This window comes from Silurus aristotelis (genome assembly GCF_946808225.1).
Source record: "Silurus aristotelis genome assembly, chromosome: 19".
In the NCBI taxonomy this organism is placed as follows: Eukaryota; Metazoa; Chordata; class Actinopteri; order Siluriformes; family Siluridae; genus Silurus; species Silurus aristotelis.
The window spans coordinates 20,735,634-20,756,686 of record NC_139592.1 but is presented as its reverse complement, the minus strand read 5'-3'; the positions used below and the strand labels follow the sequence as shown (position 1 = coordinate 20,756,686).

Here is a 21,053-nt window from a genome sequence, read left to right as displayed (position 1 = left end):
AGACAGAGAGAGAGACAGAGAGACAGAGGGAGAAATAAAGATAAAAACAGAGAGAAAGAGAGAGAGAGAGAGAGAGAGAGAGAGAGAGAGAGAGAGAGAGAGAGAGAGAGAGAGAGCGAGAGCGAGAGAGAGAGAGAGAGAGAGAGAGAGAGAGAGAGAGAGAGAGAGAGACGCGAATGCACACACAACATAGAGACAACCAAATACAAAATAGACCGGAAGTTCGTTCATTTAATCACCTTTTGATTCGTTCTCGGAATCATCTGTGCAGCTGTCGTTCTTCAGGCCGCTGTCTTCTCTCCCATGTTGTTGTCGCTTATCCACTCGATGCTCCTCTGCATTTGTCTCCTTGTCCTTTGCGTCCTGCTGCGACGTGCTGCTCTTGACAAACGAATCTCCGGCTCGTGCCTCTGCAGTGGGAGTCGTTATTCTTGAAACACGGTTAAAGTCCGAATCGAACCTGTCTTCATGCACCCTTTCAGTTGTATACACCTGGTTCCCTCGGAAATAACCGGCGGAGGAGACGCCGCTTTGATCAGCGTGGTTGCTATTGTCTCCCAGGCGGATATAGGTGGAGGAGTCTGTAGACTCCTTTGGACTATTGAGATCAGACTGATAAAGACAAGGTATCGCCTCTTCCTTGACGCCACTGCTCGTAAAAGAGCATGGGTGCAAAGGCTGGGCAACAGGTTGGGCACCTCTGTAAGTTTTGGAGGCGGTCGTCCAGGCGTCCCGCTGCGACAGGTAATGCGCGTGCTCGTAGCCGCTGATTAGCACGGTGCTCGGCGGCAGCTCATCCCGTTTGGAGTGGGGCACAGCAGCAGCGACGCCTAAATTTCTCATCATCTGACAGCCATATTCTGAGATGTACATCCCAGAGTTTGCAGCATATCCTTCACCTCTGTATGGAGACGTTTCTCCCACCAGCGAATCCATCAGAAACGAACCGGCTGCCACGTTGTTCGGACATGACATTTTGCTGACTTGGGCGTGTTGATCTTATGTTTTAAAGCAAGCTCGTTTATGTCGGAATGGATAAGGACAGTAGGACGCTGACATCTTTTGGGAGGTGGTGGGGGGGGAGCGAAAAATATCGGCAACATAATTAGGATTCAAGGCGCCCCGTCATGTGAGTTTCAGACCAATGGGGTTTTGGAAGTGGCCTTGATGCGCTAGACTGTTCTGACGTCAAGAGGTTCAAGTTGCTGAGTGAGTGAAGCTCAGAGTGGAGCAATGGCGCCATCTAGTCGAAACGGTTAGGAAAAGACTTTTATTTAAAAAAAAGAACAAAGAGCAGCTAAACGTAACACCAAGTGGATTGTGAGACAAAAAAAAAGCAACCTAGCGAAAAACTGACCAACTAAATGATAATAAAACAAATGTATAAATAATTGGCACAATTTACAATTGAGGGTCCACTCAAATAATAATACCGCGTTGACGTTTTAAACAGTGGGGGGCTTTGTTCGCTACACCTATGTTGAAAACTAGATTGTGTGTGTGTGTGTGTGTGTGTGTGTGTGTGTGTGTGTGTGTGTGTGTGTGTGTGTGTGTGTGTGTGTGTGTGTGTGTGTGTGTGTGTGTATGCGTATTTTCTAGCGAGAGAAACCTACGCCTTATAGTTATCATAGTATTCTTATTCATTCTTACTAACCGGTCTATCCTGATCAGGATTGCGGTAAATTCCGACTTCGAGCGAATCGTACATATTTTTACACTTGAAGGAATTTAACCTTAACGCCCTTATGCAGTGAGAAAGTCCATAAAGTGAAATTGCTTTGTAGACTACAAGAAGAAAAAATGAATCTTCATGTGAGCTCCAATACCATCTAAGAGCATCAAGTGGGAAAAACTCGTTAAGAGAACCGAAAACAACATATTTTGTTTTCTGTATTTTTAGTGCTCGGTTTATATACTTTGAGAAGAAGCCTGGTTTTCAATCTTTGTTTGAGGAATCATCTTCGACATCCGGGGTAAGTTCATTCCACCTTCTGGGTTCCAGAAGAATGCACCCTAAATTAAAAGTCAGTTTTTATTTCAATCCTATTTAATAACATTTAAATCCTTTCAGTGTTTGCAATAGAAACCACTCATCCCTGGTATGGCATAACACACTTCTGAGTGTGTGTGTGTGTGTGTGTGTGTGTGTGTGTGTGTGTGTGTGTGTGTGTGTGTGTGTGTGTGTGTGGTGTGTGTGTGTGAGTGAATTATGAATGAATGAATAAATAAATAAATAAGTCACCTGAGGGTGTATTATATTTTATTATAAAATTAATATCTATGAATGTAAAATTGGAATAAACAAAACTGTTTTTTTTTCAATAATTATTTCAATCGGTTATTAGCGCAAAATAGTTTATCTAGTTGAGATCAGGTCTACTGTTTGTCTAACTAATGTCATTCTTCTTGCATATATTATTGTGTATTATATTTGAGTGAAATAGTGGGAAAATGTACTTTTGCCAGAGCTTATAAACATTGGACAAATAATTTTTGAAAGTAAAATCTTTGTATTTATTTAATGTATCCATAAATATATCTTAGAGTATGTTTTATTTAATATGCTTATTCGTAATACTTCGTTTAAATACAACTTTTAAACAAGAACAAATACATAAATGCATTGTAAAATCTGTATTTTTGCATATTTCAAAATTTATATTTAAAAAAGTTTAAATCATTAATTTTTTTTTTTATATTATACATATAAAAAAATAATACATGACTTTTTGCACTTGACATTTGCTACAATAAATCGTGTATTGTTCAGGGTTGTTTTTATATTGAATATTTTACACGCGAATTGTTCAATTGTGATAAATGGTCTCTGTCAAGAAGTTTTCTTTACAAAATCAGAGCTTCGGGCTGTCGCATTGTGAATGAATTGTAATTCTCATTTCTCTCACAACAGTTTTTGAAATTGTTTTCAAATTTTTTCAGCTGTATCTTACAATACTCAAATGTAAAAAAAAAAAAAAAAAAGAATGGCTGTAAAAAAAATCGGATTAGCTTCTTTTTAGTTTAGGTATTAGGAGTTAGGCTTCATTAATTGTTTTTTTACATTACAGAATAATATTTTTTAAATATAATTTATGGTTTAGTCTGTGTTTATTTTTATTTTAATCGGTACCAGTGTGAAATTTATGTTAAACCTTTTTATAAACTTTGTGTATTACAATTGAACCAATACCATTGTTTTGTCTACAATAAAAAAAGAAATAAAAAAGCAATTGAAAGAATGATTGTGTGTACTGTTTATTTCGTTTTATTTGATCACAATACTCTCTTGAAAAAAAAATGTGTTCTGAATTTTAAAAAGAAAGAAATTCATATGCATGTACATGGTCTATTTAAAATGAAAGAAACAAATCTAAAATTTGGAAATTAATTTGTAGTCTTTGAGCGCTAAGGACGGGAGAAGATGGTTGCGGCATTGGCTGCTTTTTTGAGTTGCAAGCTCTCAGAAACATTCTTGCAATATAGAAGTGACTCTGCTGAAGCGTCTTTCTTTACCAAGATGGCAACTATCCACTGCGCCTAAAGGAAATGTATGGTTGATGCATGTAACATCTCAAAGACAATTATAAACCAGAGAGTGATAATCAGAAATCACCGGCATTTTATTACATTTTAATATCACGAAAAACCAAACAAATAACTGCTTATCAATAGACTATAGAATAGAATACATATTTACAACATTTCACACATCCACACAATAGGGATCAAGTTATAGTGCTCAAACACCATAAGTGTTTAAAGCTACAATAGAAAGTAATATTGATATTTTTTAGTTTTTCTTTGAGTTTGTGTTTTCCATCTCGTCGGCATATTACAAAATCGAAATCCAGCCTCTATTTTATTTTTTATAGTGAGTTGGCTCCAGACTCTGAGTCTGAAAGTATTGATGTCTATGAAGTCTAGGCCATTTCCTCATTTTTCTTCATTATTGCACTCAGATGACAGCCAGCGCGAGCGATCACTCTTTTTTGCATCTTACCCCTTCAATTTTGTTGAAATAAAATACTCTAGCAAAAGAAAAATCTGATTTATATTTCGTTTAAATAGTCTTATTTGTCATTCCCACAAGCTGCCCTGAAAGCGGGTCATTTCACTGCACATAGACCTCTTTCCAGGCAATGCGGACAATCCAGTGTCTCCCTTTTGGTAGGCGGACACTCAAGGAGTCTTCTTCGGTTGGTTGATGACGAAAGTCGAAGGAATTCGACCAAGTAGCTACGTCACCAAACCAGGGCCAAGGTTGGTGGGCGTGGCATGTGTAGTCTTTTACCCTTGATCCTTGGCTATGCCCCCCCCCCCCCTATTCTTTCTGGTTTGCTATCTGTCTCTCCCACAAATCTGCGACAAAGCTCTCTGCCAAGGAAAGCATGAAAATGATGCATGTTCGTTTCTGTTCTTTTGCAAAAAGTACAATGAAATAAATGCACATCTAGTAGGCAAAGTAGAATAAAAGCAGAAGTATGTGTCACATGTACATTACAGTATATGCACAGGATATTACAAATATTTTTGGCATCACATTGGCCATCTTGTTAAGAAGCTCGAATTAAATATGATTATCAGATTTTAATCTTATTACTATCAAACTATCGTTCAAACTATCATTCGTCCAGGAGTAAGTTCATTATTAAGTGCACACTGTATGAAATTTACAAGAGTGTTACACGGATTTTATTGCGTGTACTCCTTTTAAATAGTTAATAGCTAATAAAAAGCAGGAAAAAACGCAAAAAAACCCGAATGCATTGCCTTGCATGAACAGAAAGCTCATTTTATTGGGATAATAAGGTGTATTTACTGGGTGTGGCAAGTTATCTGGTGGACCTGCAGGTTAAAGTCTGACTTTTTTTTTTACACATTGTTCTTTGCAAGCACGATTATTCACATAGGTTCTCATTTCTCTTCCAATGGTTCACGTGTTATCCTGGTTTTAATTACAATTTCAGTTTACTGCAAGAGAATAAAGGTGAAGGTATTTAGCTTAGTGAAGCACAAAGACAACGTTTTATTCATTGACGTTCATCTGCGCATGCACCGAGCACACGCCAATATTTTACGAATATTTTCATGAATTGGCTTATGTTAGCCTGCATCTCAATAGGCTGTGCACAAATCCTGTTGCCTCTTTGCCTGTGTGTGTGTGAGAAGAGTGTGTGTGTGTGTGTGTGTGTGTGTGTGTGTGTGTGTGTGTGTGTGTGTGTGTGTGTGTGTGTGTGTGTGTGTGTGTGTGTCGTCTCAAATTGCTTTCGTTCAGTCTTTTTTTAATAATCGACATTTTTCTTGAGGTTGAATCGAAGATTTAGCATAGCTAGTTCCACTTCAATATGATTTATAGAATATTAGTGAATTAATATGCAACGTGCATTAACACGCGGTGGTGTTACACGTGGTTGATTGTACAAGTAGACTACTGGTGTTCATTCTCTAAGTTCTTTCAAGTTTCTTTGTTCGAAGATTCAGATTCTCTTGTTTACTGTTTACTGCGGAAGTAGATGCCATTCCCCACGAACAGACGGTGCAATTAAGAGAAAAAAATAGCCATTTAGGGCTTCTATCTTTATGGCACTGTCTAGACCTCAAGAGTGGCGATTCCATTTAGTGGGTACTAAAAGAGGTTATCTTTTCCCTCTGTCTTTCTCTCAGACTACGAACTACAATTTCAATGTCTTTGCACTATGGTTGCTAGTTCAAGTAGACATTTTTTTTGGTGCAAAACACGAATATACAATGTTTATTTCTTATACATACCTTAAATTAGAGTGCTGTTTAAAAAAGTGAAAAAAAAAAGTAAAAAAAAAATTTTATTATGCGATTGTAAAATGTTCTTTGAAGGACATGTCCATTTTCTTAGCACTGTTAAACACTTCAATTGCTGAAAGGTTAAATCGCTGTGAAGTTTTTCGACTGGCTCACTTTCTGAAATTGAGTCAGAATTCACTTAGAAATGCCTTTACCAATGTATATATTTATTTCATATGCGATATACCATATATAATAGTACACAGTCCAAATGTAATCTTTGCGACAAATGAACACTGGGCATAACATAAAGCAAATAAATTAAAGAAAAGAACATGGGTCCTATAGGCTAAAGCGCGCGAGTAATGCTCGAGCAATATAAAGAAAATAGCAGCAATGTTAAGAAAAGTGAACATCATATTAACTCTATTTACAATCACAAATGCATGTTTGCATAGTCTCTGTACAAGGAATACATTTTTACAAATTGTACAAGTCACAGTTTATAATGACGAAAATATATATTAAAAAAAAATAAAAAAGAAACGAAAAGAAAAGTAAAGAAAGGTAAAATAATATAGTTTTGTACGACGACTCCGACTTCAGTTCGACTTTGATTTGGTACATATTTACAGCAAGTCATTAAATGTGTATTGTTAATAAGATACCTAGAAAGAGTTCAGTGTAGCATAGTGTAGTGTAGTGTAGTGTAGTGTAGCGTAGCGTAGTGTAGTGTAGTGTAGTGTAGTGTAGTGTAGTGTAGTGTAGTGTAATGTAGTGTAGTGTAGTGTAATGAAAATTGAACGGGCTTGAATTAAAATCTCCACATTTATCGTCCCAAAACACATTTTCTCTGTTGTTATGAAAAAAAAAATTAGTAATGTCTATTTCAATGATGAGTAGACCATAGAATGATGGAACACCCAAAGTTTTCGGAATATCAAGTAAAATCAACCTTGGCCTACTAAAACAAGTCCTTAGTTTACAACAATGGGTTCCCAGAGAAATACTGCAGGCGGTCTCTGCTTAATTTCTTTTCTTTCATTCTGCGATTTTGAAACCATATTTTCACTTGTCTGTCAGTGAGGTTTAGCATTCTGGACAGCTGCAGCCTTTTCTCCTTGTTGATGTAAACGTTAAAGAAAAACTCTCGTTCCAGTTCGCGAATCTGAAACTTTGAATATGGACATCTCTTCTTCCTCGTGCGGGGGGCACCTTGAAAATATTACAAAGACAATGAAAGGTCATTATCTTGCAACAAATGAATGAAACATAGTGTGCTGCTAAAACACGCTAAAAGTCTAATACTTGTTAATTCACTAAATAGCAACGTATAATATAAAAAAAACGAGCTAGGAACTGGGTTATAAATAAAAATATTTTACGCTGTAAATAATATTATGACTGGATGTTAAAGGATGAAGAATCAAATAAACATTGCTCGCTTGAATCTTCAGGTAATTCGTGCAATAAGCAGTTAATTGACATTTCATTTTCTTGTTTTGAATCCCGAAGCTAACAATGAGGTTCACTTTAAATAATATATAATAATACAGTACTACTACTGATACTGCTAATACTATTACTACTACTACTACTACTATAATATTCATATTATAAATAATAATAATAATAATAATAATAATAATAATAATAATAATAATACTATTACTACTACTACTACTACTACTACGACTAATAATAATAATAATAATAATAATAATAATAATAATAATAATAATAATAATTTAACAACAAACAATGATTCTGGTGTTGAAATGATAGATTTTTCCCGTTCGATTAATTTACAATTTCAATTACATACAAAGTAAATCATTGGATATTACAAGACATGCATGATGTTCCCTGACGATATGGAATAAAATGACAATACAAAAATTATGTTTACTCAGATCTGGTACAATTATATATATATAATATATATAATATATATATATAATATAATATAAGGCCTGCAGCATAAACCACGGTGTTTACACTAAACTGTCGTTTCTTTGTTCCCACTAATAACGCACTAAAACCAATATAGATAGATAGATAGATAGATAGATAGATAGATAGATAGATAGATAGATAGATAGATAGATAGATAGATAGATAGATAGATAGATAGAAACGTTCATTACACACAACTAGTCATCACTATTCTATCAAGTGCACGATATAACAATACGACTTGCACCAAGACATGGCTAATATGCATGAAAGCTGCTAAAAGAAAATAAATGACAGGACGCCAAAAGTTGTGTTCTGCCCAATTGGTTTTTACTCGCAAAAGCCTAATAAGAAAACCTCCCAAAATGCCCAACGCAAGTTCACGATCAAAGTTAGCATTTGTCACAATAGCGCGCTGTTAAAATTTCACAGACTCTCGGATAGCAGCGTCTGTGTATAACATCCCCCTTTTTCAAAGCGTGTTCCCATCGTAAAAATTCTTTTCGTTGAAGGAAAGAGCTTTGTAGGTTATAATAAAATCCTTTGAATGCTTATAAAACTCCACATAAAAATCTGACCGACAAAACACCGGGCTAATCCCTTAACCTTTTCCTATTTACAGCTTTGGGTACCTACTCGAATGGTTGATTTTGTTTTCGTTGCCGTCCTTTGTGCCCGAGGAGCTACACGAGCCCGAATTAGTTTGTTCCTCTTCGTCCTCGGCGTTCTTTTCTGGCTCTTCCTCCCCGGACACTGCGCTGGGCTGCTGGGACGTGCTTTCGAGTTTTGTCGACTCGCTCTTTTGTAAACAATGGTCGGACTGATTGTCGGTGTTACAATACGCCGTTTCAAAAAAACGATCAAAACCTTGAGGCAGCACGTTGTTCTTCCCAACACTGGAATAGAAACCAGTAGACGGGTGGTTCGAGCTCGGATGGTGGTGATGGTGATGGTGGCTGTACACGCTCTCGTTTTTCATGAGCATTTCTGTCATGGTGGATGGCGGAAGACAGTCCCTGTGCACCAGATCCTCTCCGGAGTAGCACGTCGCGTAGTTAGTTCTGTGGTGCCACTTGCTGGAAGGATCCAGTCCGTAGGAAACATCACGTACTGGTTGCACTTGAGATAAATTTGCAGTGTAGGGGTATGTAATTTGCCGCGAAGGCCCCTGCGGAAGAAACGAAGAAACCGTGGAAAATTCAGGGACGTAGTAAGTGCAGCTGGGGAGGTAGATATTGGAGGCACAGCCCGTCCTGTCCCCGAACTCAGATGTCCGGTCTTTACGTGTCTGCGAGCAGAAGTTGCTCAGATTTACCGAGTTAAACATCTTTCCCCTAGTACTCCTTTGCTTACTATAGATAGATGTTTTGGATTCGAGCTGCAAAAGGAGAAAATTTGGGAAGGCGAGATGACGCGCAATCCGTCTAAGTCGCCCTGTAACACGTGATCGAAAGTAGATATTGTCATATATCAATTTGGAGCACTTGGATGCGTAGGAGTGGTTCACTTAGGTGAGCTCTTAGAGATTCCAACAATTACATTTGTAAACAACACGGAAGCACGCGGAATATAAAGTAACTCGTGATTTGGTTTGTTGTATTTAGTTTATGAGAATGAAAGATTTAGTTTCTATTTAAAGGAAAGGCGAAAAGCCTGCATGCTAAGTAGCAATGGGTTTTAAGATTTAACGAGGTAAGACGTTTTAACACTTTTTCATATTTTGGATTATTTTGGAGTAGCCTAAAAATATACATTTAGAACATAGTGAAGTCCACCCACTTTATTTTAATTATTTACCCACGCTGATCGCTTATAGCTAGTTTTTTTTTTTTTTTTTTGTGTCGAACATTTAGCTCAGTCAGCTAGTTTTGATAAATAGTGCATGGATGTTAAATGTTAGCTCCACCCTATTTTTGCATATGTTTTTTTTCCTGAAATAGTTCATCTAAATTGTTAATTTGTAAGTTAATACAAGTTATGTATTATAACGTTTTTATCGTTTTATAATTATTATTAAAATTAGCTACGAATTTTGAAACTTAGTGTTTGACTCATGAATGTCTAAACGGTTTCAGGGCTTATTGCGCTTTTTTTTTTTCGTTTTGTTGCATGGAGAATGTAATTTCATTATATGATCGTGTGCTTAAAGATGCCATTTGTGGCCGTTGAATTAAATCTATTTTTATTTGATAACATTTTGTTATAGATTGCTTTTGATACATGTGATACATTTTGATATTAAAGCGAAAAAGATAATAAAAAATGGGAACAAAGATGATTGTGTTTTCTTTTCTTTCTCCTGCACTCCACACTATTGTCTATCAAGAGAAACAAGTGTTTTAATTCAGCTCTTTTACAGGTTCTATTACTGGAATTTGGCTGCACGTGTTTTATACTGGTTTTTTCGGTGTCTTAGTTACACAATAAAAATCTTTTTTTTTTTTTTTTTTTTTGCAAAACATAAGAATCATATCAGGGTAGCATTCAAGTTCTTTACAGACATAACCAATAGACATTTATATGAATAGAAGAACTGCATAAAATCCTTTGAATTGAACATTAAATAATATTAGTAATAGTCCAGATGTCTGGTAAATTATTACTTGTTGAAATTTTGCCTATTCTAAAAATCAGCTAAGGACTTAATTAAAACATTCACATATTAAAAAGCATTATATGGTTCTACCTGGGAATCTTTAATTACAACACGTTATGAAATATTGATCCTCAGCAGAGAGCAAAGTAAGTGCAATTTTTAAGCTATATGGATTTTTATACATCAAAAATCTGATGCTTAAAGCCTCGCATATGTTTATGAACATGTAAATAACGATTTTGAATTATGCAAGAAAAAAAGAGAAATATAAAACATGCAAAACACAATACAAATTGAATTATAATGTCTCAAATTGTAGAAGCTTGAATTGGTCTCAATATCCTTTACATTTTTTTTTTGTTTTTTTGTTTTTTTGTTTCTTGAACTAGGGTGATTAATGTTTGTACATTAATTGTAAATAAGTAATAAAGTAAACTGGTAAATGTGTTTTATGATACACTTTGTATAGTCACGAAGGTAACTAGCAACCTATTAATACCGCACGAGGCTAATATACAGTATTTAAGTGCAATCCTTTAATGTCACTTTCAGTTTTTAAAACAGCAGTTTGGAAAAATACAAAATGTGTTACTTTGTCAGTCATACGAAGCAAAGCAAAGTAAGTCCAAAATTTCAAGCCTCGTCTTGTAGAGTAACCTATAGACAGTTTCAATGTTTTTCTTTTTGAAAGGTATGAGTTTAGTGCCTCTTTTCTAAAAGGCAAAGGGTGGTCTTGCAACACATCCGCATCCAAGTGCAAAGAAGCCAGACAGCTATCCAGACGCAGCACTTGAATTTGACCACTAGAATTCTTTATACTGCTACCATTAAAAACTGCAATGGGCAAAAAAAGAAGGCATTTTTAATTATTGAAAAAAATATAGTAAACTAATACGTCACTAAAGACGTTTTTAAATACGTCGAAACAAGTATTAGATTTTTTCCCCTCAAATTATGCAAACACGAATAAATAAGTTATTTACAAAACCTTTGACGTTTCTTTAGTTTTCTTTTCTTCATCACAATTATCTTCTCTCTCTCTCTCTCTCTCTCTCTCTCTCTCTCTCTCTCTCTCTCTCTCTCTCTCTCTTTTTTTTTCTAAAAAATGTAACTTGTATTGAGTTTGAGAAAAACATAAGGATGACTTTATCAGCAAAAAGCTTATAATGGTAGAAGTAAAACTACAAATTAAGTTCACAACTAAAATAAACAAAGCAAAACTAGTAATTCCTTAATAGCTGAAAGCAGATTTTTGGGAGTTTTCCGTGTTAAGCAAAAAAACCAGCGTCTTTGTAATCTTAAGATATTTATGTAGGATTTTCAGTCATTTTTTTTATAATTTAAAAATAGCAAATAAAACTGAAACTGAACAAAAAAATCTTGATATACAACGATTAGTAAAATCTATATATATAAATTAAAAAGTGAAGTTTTAAACATGCTGTATCTGTCTGTACTAGAGGAACTTATCCTCGAATTTCTCTTTTATTTTTAGGAAAATAGATAAAAAAAGATCATATGCGTAAGCCACTCGAATATTGCGTCGTGCATCACTTGTTTGCGCAACTGGCAACACAAGTCTTGCAAAGCAAAAACCAATTATTTACATGTTTAAAATTTTGCTATGCTTTTTATTATCTTATATTGTTTCCCTCTCGCAGTAGGACCCAGAAGTTCAAACAAAGACTCAGCTGTTTCCCCACCAAAGCAGTCACCATTTCTTCGCAAATGGTCAGCCCCTGCTGGAGATTTGGCAATTGTGGACACTGTGTACAATTTAAATTGAACAAACTGCGTGCCCATGAAAAGGTCCTTTAAAGTCTTCAGAGCGACCGAGGACAGAGGTGTTGTAAAGGTTTGCCATCCCCTGCTTTAAACCATCGCTATTAAGCGCCACAGGTTTTACGGCTGTCTTTGGATTCTAAGCAATGTCACCCTCTTTCCATAATTCCAACGATAATATGTGATGCTAATCTAAATATATAAAAGTTTCCTAAAGGAAGAAGAGGTGGAAAAGAAAAGAAGACGAAGAAGCGCACCAACAAGGATTTGCATCTAGATAATTGTTCATTTAAAGCTGTATACATTACATATATATATATATACATACAGACTCATGTATACAGCTTTAAATGTGTAAACACTCACCCATGTATACTCCAAGTAATTAAGCACTGCCTTAATTTTTGAGTTGTTGGAAAACAAAACTAAAATAGGAAGTAGTGTTAGATATTATTGTCCCCTCATGGCCTAGATAAATTTAATTGGATGTAAGTCGGGCTGTTAAACTCTATTGCATGAGCTGTGAACACGATTAAGGTACAGGGAAATTGCTCCTTTTTATTTTTATTTATTTGGAGGGGTTCTTTTAACTGAAGTACCGGAGCGTTCACGGAGCAATATAAAGCACACACACACACACACACACACACACACACACACACACATGTTTTTGCCAAACCAGGGATAGGTGCTACGCGAAAAACGAGTAAAAAACCTATGCAAATATTCATATCATCGATGCGTGAAAGTGGGGATTAGCTGACTGACTGAGATTCTGGTTCAAGCAGTTGATTCACTCGATATTATAGCGGTGTGTGTTTTGTTGGAACCGTGAAGGCTGTGTTGTGTATTTAAAAATAAATATAAAATAAATACAAAAGAAACGCTTTGACGTTAACAACTAGAAAAAGAAATAAAAAAGAAAGAATGCTGATTTGGCGTATTACTGGGGTTTTCTATAAATTAAAGATTTTGATTACAAATATTTTTGTTCCTTGTTTAAAGTTCCTTCCATTTTTTAACGTGATGAAATGGGTTCATTCGCTCAAGTTGTTTGTTTTTGTTTTTTTTGCGCGTATGACATTTTGTTGTTGTATGATTTTCTTACATTGTGTAACTCGTTGTTTGACTTTTGAACATTAAATGTTTAATGGTTTCCCGGTTGTACTTTTTTTGGAGGAGGTGGTGTCTCCAAGAGTCTATACAGAACCCTTCAACAGAAATGTTTCCTATCAGAAATAAATTCTATAATCCTGTTTTGTAAGCTTTAATTATCCAATGATACTTTAAAGAACCAGTGAAAAAAATACTGTAAGATCTCAATAATGTTCACATTTAATTCTGCAATGTTTGCTGGGACATATTGTTTTATATTCTGTTATTATTTATAATAATACAGAGAATATAGTATTATTATTATTAATTTTATATTATTATTATTATTATTATTATTGTTGTTGTTGTTGTTGTTGTTGCTGCTGCTGCTGCTGTTGCTGTTGCCGTTGCTAATTAGCTGTTGCGCTAATATAACGGTTATACACAGATTATATCCTCAGATGTTTTGGAAAAAAATGACTATTAATTTCAATGTTCACTTTTGTTTCCATTGTAATTTTTTGTGCATTTATTAAAAAAAAAAAAAAAAAAAAAAAAAGGATTATGCTGGATATGTTGTTCTCTGCAAGTCGTATTACGGATGGTTAGGTATATGAAAAATAAAATATGCCAGTTAAACATAAATACTAAAAAAATATATATTTTACACAGTGTACACCTTTTAGTTTTCTTTCACAGGTAAGTTTTTTGAAATCGCAGATAAAACATCTGCGAAAACAGTCGTGTTGAAATGAGAAACAGTTATTGGTTAATGCACGCTTTATATCGTGAATTGTGTTCACTGGAAAAGTGTCACTGCACATTCTTGTTAGTCTTAGTATGCGAATGTCAGAAAAATAAACAGAGTCAGACATTTAAAATATATGCAGAAAAGCTTATGGTATGTGTGTAATTATATCAGTGATTATATGCAAATAACATTTTGCATTTTTTTTAGAACATGGCAACTGTGCATGACTACGTTTTCACTTGAGTTGTAAACTGTGCTGGGTGCTTGAAATCCATGTAAGGTGCACACTAACTTGACCTTCAATTTGCTCTTTGCTCCCGCCCACCAAAACGGGCCTAAGACAGAAGGGGGTGGTATCGAGACTCATCCTCTTCCTGAATTCTTACCCTGGCTGTTTTGTTTTGCACCACGGACAAAAAAGTATACGAAGCTATAGGCTATAGGAGAAAACGTATATTCATTTTACCATCAATAATTCGGTACTCAATTTAACTAGCATTTAAATCATATTTTTATTACATAACTGCAATTCTACAATCTAAGTGGTTTTGCAATGTTGGATTATCCGAAAAGTTCTGGGAGCGGAGAAGTGAAAAACGACGTGTAAAGCTCCAGAAGCATCAGATCAAACGCACAGCGACTGAAGAAAAAAAACACGAATTCATGCAAAATTATGAAATCACACGGTGATGATAAGGTGAAGAAGTGCAGACGCAAATTGAATTAGTTCACTGATTTATTTACCGATTAGTTCAACGATTCATCCTATGATAAAATGATGTGTTTGTTACTGAAAAAAAAACCGTGAAATAACTTTTGATTTTTTTTAAGGTTTCTGTACAGTTTCTACTTGAGTGCTGACATGCTCCACCTTTTAAATAAAGTAGCTTTACGTCATCTGACGTTGTTTACAGGACTAAAAGTTTTTACACAGATATTACATTCGGTATAATTCTAATGTCTTGAACTTATTAAAAACTGTGAAGTTTAAGAAAAATAATTATTAGGCCAAAAATGAAACAAGAGGACAACAACAACAACAATGATAATAATTATTATAACAATAATACAATTAGAAATAATAATAATAATAATAATAATAATAATAATAATAGTAATAACAACAACAATAATAATAATAATAATAATAACAACAATAATAATAATAATAATAATGCTTTTGTTTTCATACTTTACTTGCTAATAGAGAAAAAATATTATGATAAAGAAATAAAAATAGTCACAAATGTATTGCAAATAGGTTCATAACTTTTTTGTATAAATGTGTCACAATTTCTCTTAAAATAACTTTCTTACGTAACATAGGTTCCTTCCTATCGTCGCCTTTTTTTTTTTCTTTCAGCAAAGAAGATTTTATTTGATGCAGGGGGTGTGAGGGGGCGATTTGGGATTGCTTAGACCACATGACAACACAAGTTCTGAGTGAAGGGCACGGTCTGAGCCGCTGAGACAAAACCCCATAAACAAACTGAACCAGGCTCAAAGTCAAAAACGCCGCAGCGCATAAAGTGTGGTTGTATAGACTGAAGCATTTGCTTTTAAAAGGAAGCAGCCATGTGTCTGATTGACAGCGACGTCAACAATAATACCTCCAACTTAAGATCACGTTTTGTTTATTACTATGGCTGATTGTTAACAAATATCTCATTTTGAGCGATCCGAAAATAATACAATTTTGGTTGACGGTTTAAAAATATGATTTGTAAGAAAATGAAAAAAAAAAATCAAATGCCAACTATAGCTGGTATATTTTAGTTCTTCAGGAATTCAAAAGTAGTGGTGGTCCCTATCCGACGCGCCTAACGTGGCTAAAATTCGGCTCCAGAAATGTAAACGGACTTTGCATAAAACTGGCGGATTCCGCAGTTGGGCCTAAAGTTCAACGAGCGAGTCTCCCCAATTGGTGTAAATATTTACTTGGTGTGACAAAGTACCAAAATTCGAGACCTAGACCTTTTGCACCCACTAACAGAAAGATCATTACTCATGCCACGGACTCTTAGTAAAAAAAAGTCTGATTTCGGCATAAATTAGTTCAATCACAAAACCGGGTTAATTAAAAATACATTTTAGGTGTCAAATCAGGTGCATGTCAGTTCAGTCGATCTAAATATGAACTATATATCTGAAGCACTGAAATAAACCTCACTCTTAGAACTTGCGTGTAATGGTGTTCGACCATACTGTAGAAGAGCAGGAAGATGTTGAAATGGAAATGCATTACAGAGAAGTTTATAGACTTTATTTAACAGAAATCTGGAGCTACACATACATTAATACATTTAAGAACTCGCAGCGTTAAATACAGGACAGTTTTAAACTTGAAGAGAAACGCGACATGAAAAAATATAAAATTGGAAAAAAAATGTAAAGTAGCGGTAAATATGTAATAACAGGTTCCACAGATTCACGAAAGAAATTAATGAATAAAATGATTTACAAAAATATGCGTTCCATAACAACCCAAAAAAAGGAAAAGGTAGCACCGATAAAGAAGTGGCTTATTATTATTATTATTATTATTATTATTATTATTATTATTATTATTATTATTATTATTATTATTATTATTGTTATATCTTTTAGTTTTGTTTTTTTTTTAATGATAAATTCTACATTTTTTGTTATAATACAAGCGTGGTTTAAGTTGAAATATCATAATACGATTCCAAACCACTTCTTTTTTTTTCATAAGATTAAGACATTCCTTTTCTCTGTAAATAAAGTGTCTCTAAAATAATGCATGCTCAACACTGAAACGTAAAAGCCGCTAACTTGAACCATAAATAACATGCAATATATATATATATTCGTTTGCTTTCACACACACACACACACACACACACACACACACACACACACACACACACATATATATATATATATATATATATATATATATATATATATATATATATATATATATATATATATATATATATATATATTGCATAATATCAATCTTCTTGATATTAAACAATATCTTCTAATAAAGAGATGCTTTCGCTTATAAGAAATTAGCAATATTTATTTAGCATCGTGGCATACGTTCTTAATACATCAGGTTCTTTAACTTTATCGTTAAAAAAAAGGTATCTATAGTAACTGACAGTAAATCATGCACTTCCTTCCCAAAAGCATTTTTTTGAGACTTAATTAATCCGGCCTAATTATTTCTTAACTTGAATCAAGGGACATGCAAATATGAAAGAAATTATTTTCCGTGCCAAGATTGTAACACGACCTTTTTTTTTTCATGAAGATTCTAAATAATCGTATCGATAGTAACAAGGTGTTACCAATCACACAGACATACCAACACAGTTATACCAGTCTTAACACCAGTCTTGACCATAGTTTGATTTCAGGTCGTGACAACAACAAGGCATCGATCACCTGACACAACATATTCCAGCTGCGGTATGGTTTTCCCTCAGAGTCCTTCACATCTGATGAACAGTTAGATGGCTGAATGTGTGCCCATGACCATGAACGTGCCTTAGAACACGTGGCGAGAGATATGGTTTTCATGATTTTTTTTCCATCCCACGCTGTTTTGAGGCTTCTTTCCCTTCCTGGTTGAAGGTTAGCATTAAAGATTACCCACTGAAGTAGTAAAGCTCGTGAAAATATTAAGAATTTATGCAATGCGATGGTTATTAAGAACAACAGTCGTAAGCATTCTTCATTTAGGACCTCGCTACTTATTTCTTTCTATGAAACAAGTAGATGTTTTATAATTTGACGAATAAATAGCTGACACTATCAAAAGTTCATCTTACAAAGCATGTTTTAATGGTCAGTTAATACATACATATACGTTCGCTTTGCTTGAATATCTCACAGCTTAACTTTAAGTAAATATTTGATATAACTTGCATTATATTGCAGTTCGATGTGGAGAGGGAAAGTGGTCAAGGGCACGTCTTCAAATGACGCAAGTTTATATACATTATTTTCTCTACACAACACCAGAAACACTGCATTCACTTTAATACATATATTACAATAGAAATTGGGATATCAACAGATTTTGTTTTTTCTTGCTAACATTTGGTCGCGTGTCCCTGAAATGATTTCTGCTTCCTTATGCATTTTGCTATTGCGTGCAAATGCATAAATGTTGAACCTTTCAAATAAAGACTATTGAAAAGAATACTGCGTTGTGTTGTTAATATTACCCACAGTGGTTGATTGGTATGGTGCTACTTTGAAACGACTGCTTAAAAAAAGGTCAAGGCCTGTTCCCTCAGCAAAAGTCTCTTCTTCTTCATTCTTCGATTCTGAAACCAGATTTTAACCTGTTGGTCACTGAGGTTGAGCCGATCTGACAACTCCCTACGCCGTTGTCGAGTGATGAATTCGTTTAGCATGAACTCGCCCTCCAGCTCGGCCAGTTGTAGTTTAGAATAGGGTTTTCGTTTCTTGCGAGTCCGGGTGTGCATCGGATACCACGGGGCACCTAGAGGGGGCAGAACACAAATTGAGAGAATGTAATAAACGCCCACCCCTAAATAAAGTACTAACCCAATGACTAAACACAATCCCAATATCGTTCATAAAAGCAATTTTATTTAGACGAATAAAGATTTTCGGTCTCAAAATATTGCTACAAGCGTACCTGTGGGAGGAAGCTGAGGCATGCAGATTCTAGTGGCAATGCGTAAAATAAAAGTTATTTTTAAAAGTAAAATTAAAAGTGAAATATTTATCTGCTGCACAAACTGTCTTTCGGTTCACAGCTTAGCTCAGTGCCATAGACATTTTATGACGTTGCATTTACTACTGTATATGTAAACAAATGAACGCTATAGTGGTGGTGAACTTGGAGCATTTTAGGGCAGCCCCTAGCGGCGCTTATCCACCTCGCAAGTATGCTGCAGAAAAAAAAAAAAAAGAAAAGAAAAAAAAAATCAAAGCATTTGACAGCTTATTGACAAGTAGACTCCCCTACAAAAGTTTGTTATTGTAAAAACTTTGCTGAAATGATTTACTTTTACACTTTGCATCCTCATGTGACCACCCACCTCCTCCTGCTGAGATATTGCTCGTGTGATTTGCCGAAGATATCAGGGTCTGTGTATCGTTTATCGAGCTTTTTCCTCCATCGTTGAGCACCGAGGAGCTGGAATCTGATTCGAGAGACTGACAGGACGACGGGTTTGGGGTCAGATGTTCGGTGCCATAGTCATACTTGGTGAAGGTATTACTGTTGCCCATCCCATTGTGCACCCCGTGATCTGATACTGATGTCTCCCTTGTTCTCTCTTCTCGCTTTAAGCTGACTGTGCCCTCCGAGCAAGCCTCTCTGTTTCCGCCGTTGCCGCCATAATAACATTTCTCCTCCTGGCGGGCTGTTTCAGCACAAGATCGGTTGAAAGACGGATTAATGGACAGAGGGCTGCCGAAATAGGATTGAGGATATCCATTGCACGACTCCGATGGATTCCACGGGAGGGAGCACACATTGTCCCTTCTTGGGTACGAGAGAGACGGTAGCCCCGCCAGTTGTCCTCCTGAGGCTCTAAAATTCGGGAAGTAAAACGTATCGCCAGTGTGGATGTTTACCAAAGGTCCCACAAACCCTGGATTAAGAAGATTATGCTCGCCCATTTCCGCGGGCCTGACCAACAGCTTCTAGTTTATTGCAATCTGACATTTAACGTAGTTAAACCTGGAGATGCACCTGATTGGTCATCTCCACGTCACGTGGCAGAGCATACTCGAACTCCAGAAGGTACCACCCACTTGGTCTATTTTAGACAAAACAAAACATTAACTTCTGTGTTACGGGTCTTTATATGCGTTTTAAAAATGTTATAAAATTTTGTATTAAAATGTAAAACCCTTGTTTTTTTTTTTACTCTCTTGGGGCTGCAGGTTTCAAACACTTTCTCTGGTGGTTTTCTCCAGAAAATAGTACCGTCCCCAACCTCGTTTAATTTCTTTATAAGATAACAAATTTAGAATTTTTTTAATACAAAAAGTGTATTTTTGGGGGGACGCTGTGAGTGCTGATGACATTTTGTTTCCATGAAAAACCCACGATTGAATTCCGTGTCATATAAAGCTTTGATGATCCACGTTTACAGGCTTGTTTTAGAGAAAGACTGATGCTCAGCGCTTCACTAACACTCGTATTTACTGTAAAAGGGGTCAGCAGGTTGAAACCGTTGGCTTAGTAAAATTGGATGATATTCTATAAGGTTTCTTCAAGAATGGAACCTATATTTCAAAACATATGCCCTCGCACACCTCTTACGAACAACTTGAACAGATTCCCTCTATAAATACTCGCAGCCAAACTGTGGGAAGATTATTACACATCTCGCAATTCTTTTATATGAACTTTACAAGCTAGTCGAGGGTATTTAAACGTTTCAGAAAATCCGAGCACACCACACGACCTTAACTGATCAATTATTTAAAATATTAAATAGGCCGGCATATTGATAATGCTTTGGTACAACTTATAACAACATGGACATTTCATAAATATATATATCCATGCTTTACTTTGTATCAGCAAAATGATCAACTATTGAAATGTTTCAAATGCTATAAATGTGTGTGTGTGTGTGTGTGCACAGTGTATTGGGTGCATAATATGGTAGCTGTGTATTATACTTTTAGACTAAAGAGTCAACTTTTTTTTTTGTTGCATATACTAGTTATAGTCTAGTGTTTGAGCTGCACATGTGATTGTGTGAATGTGGTGCAACTTTTAGTTGCTTGTTAAAATGAGCTAAAATTACACTAAAATGCGACCCACATTTTATTAGTAGTTTTATGTAGATTTATGTAAGATTACAGATAACGGGATGTCTTAGGTAACTTTTAGGTGCTATATTATTTTTATGAGCTGTGATCAGGTACAAACTGAATAATGTAAAACTTTAAACGTTCATTGGCGTTTCACAATTGTAAAGAACATACTACATAGTATAAATGCTCATTTTTTTCCTCATATTCTCAGATTTCTTTATGTTCACTGCAATCGTGGAGAAAATAAAAACTGCACCATGACCCCCCCCCCCCACCCCACACACACACATTTCTATAATTAATTGTAAATAATGTTGTACAGTTCGA

The 21,053-nt window shown here is 35.3% G+C and overlaps 3 protein-coding genes across 4 annotated transcripts in view; all 3 read right to left on the bottom strand.

Moving 5' to 3' along the window:
* Positions 1–1,068, bottom strand: part of hoxc10a (homeobox C10a) — a 3,705-nt gene extending 2,637 nt beyond the window's left edge. Inside the window, exon 1 of the mRNA XM_083569498.1 lies at positions 240–1,068. Coding sequence (XP_083425624.1) covers positions 240–975 — 736 coding nt within the window. The 5' untranslated portion in view covers positions 976–1,068. The remainder of the gene's footprint in view (positions 1–239) is intronic.
* A 4,898-nt stretch (positions 1,069–5,966) lies between these two features.
* On the bottom strand, positions 5,967–9,164 carry hoxc11a (homeobox C11a). The gene is made up of 2 exons (XM_083570720.1): positions 8,353–9,164; positions 5,967–6,975 (listed from the first exon to the last, which is right to left on the bottom strand). Exons 1-2 carry the CDS (start codon positions 9,041–9,043, stop codon positions 6,743–6,745), a joined length of 924 nt encoding a protein of 307 aa, XP_083426846.1. The 5' UTR covers positions 9,044–9,164; the 3' UTR covers positions 5,967–6,742.
* Positions 9,165–17,733: 8,569 nt separating this feature from the next.
* Positions 17,734–20,476, bottom strand: hoxc12a (homeobox C12a). Of its 2 annotated transcripts, none has more exons than XM_083569497.1 (2): positions 18,956–20,476; positions 17,734–18,423 (listed from the first exon to the last, which is right to left on the bottom strand). In XM_083569497.1, the coding sequence occupies exons 1-2, from the start codon at positions 19,572–19,574 to the stop codon at positions 18,185–18,187; spliced, it is 858 nt and encodes a 285-aa protein (XP_083425623.1). In that variant the 5' UTR covers positions 19,575–20,476; the 3' UTR covers positions 17,734–18,184. The 2 variants fall into 2 exon arrangements, with proteins under 2 accessions (XP_083425623.1, XP_083425622.1); XM_083569496.1 differs by having other exon boundaries at positions 18,989–19,791.
* Between the last annotated feature and the right edge of the window lie 577 nt (positions 20,477–21,053).

Bases quoted from the DNA above. Each gene is read 5' to 3' on its own strand.
- hoxc11a (XM_083570720.1), bottom strand. From the start codon at position 9,043: ATGTTTAACTCGGTAAATCTGAGCAACTTCTGCTCGCAGACACGTAAA. The intron at 6,976-8,352 runs GTAGGTACCCAA...AATATTTTCAAG, and splicing joins AAACAAAATCAACCATTCGA to GTGCCCCCCGCACGAGGAAG.
- hoxc12a (XM_083569497.1), bottom strand. From the start codon at position 19,574: ATGGGCGAGCATAATCTTCTTAATCCAGGGTTTGTGGGACCTTTGGTA. The intron at 18,424-18,955 runs GTAAATCATTTC...TGCCCCCTCTAG, and splicing joins TGAGGATGCAAAGTGTAAAA to GTGCCCCGTGGTATCCGATG.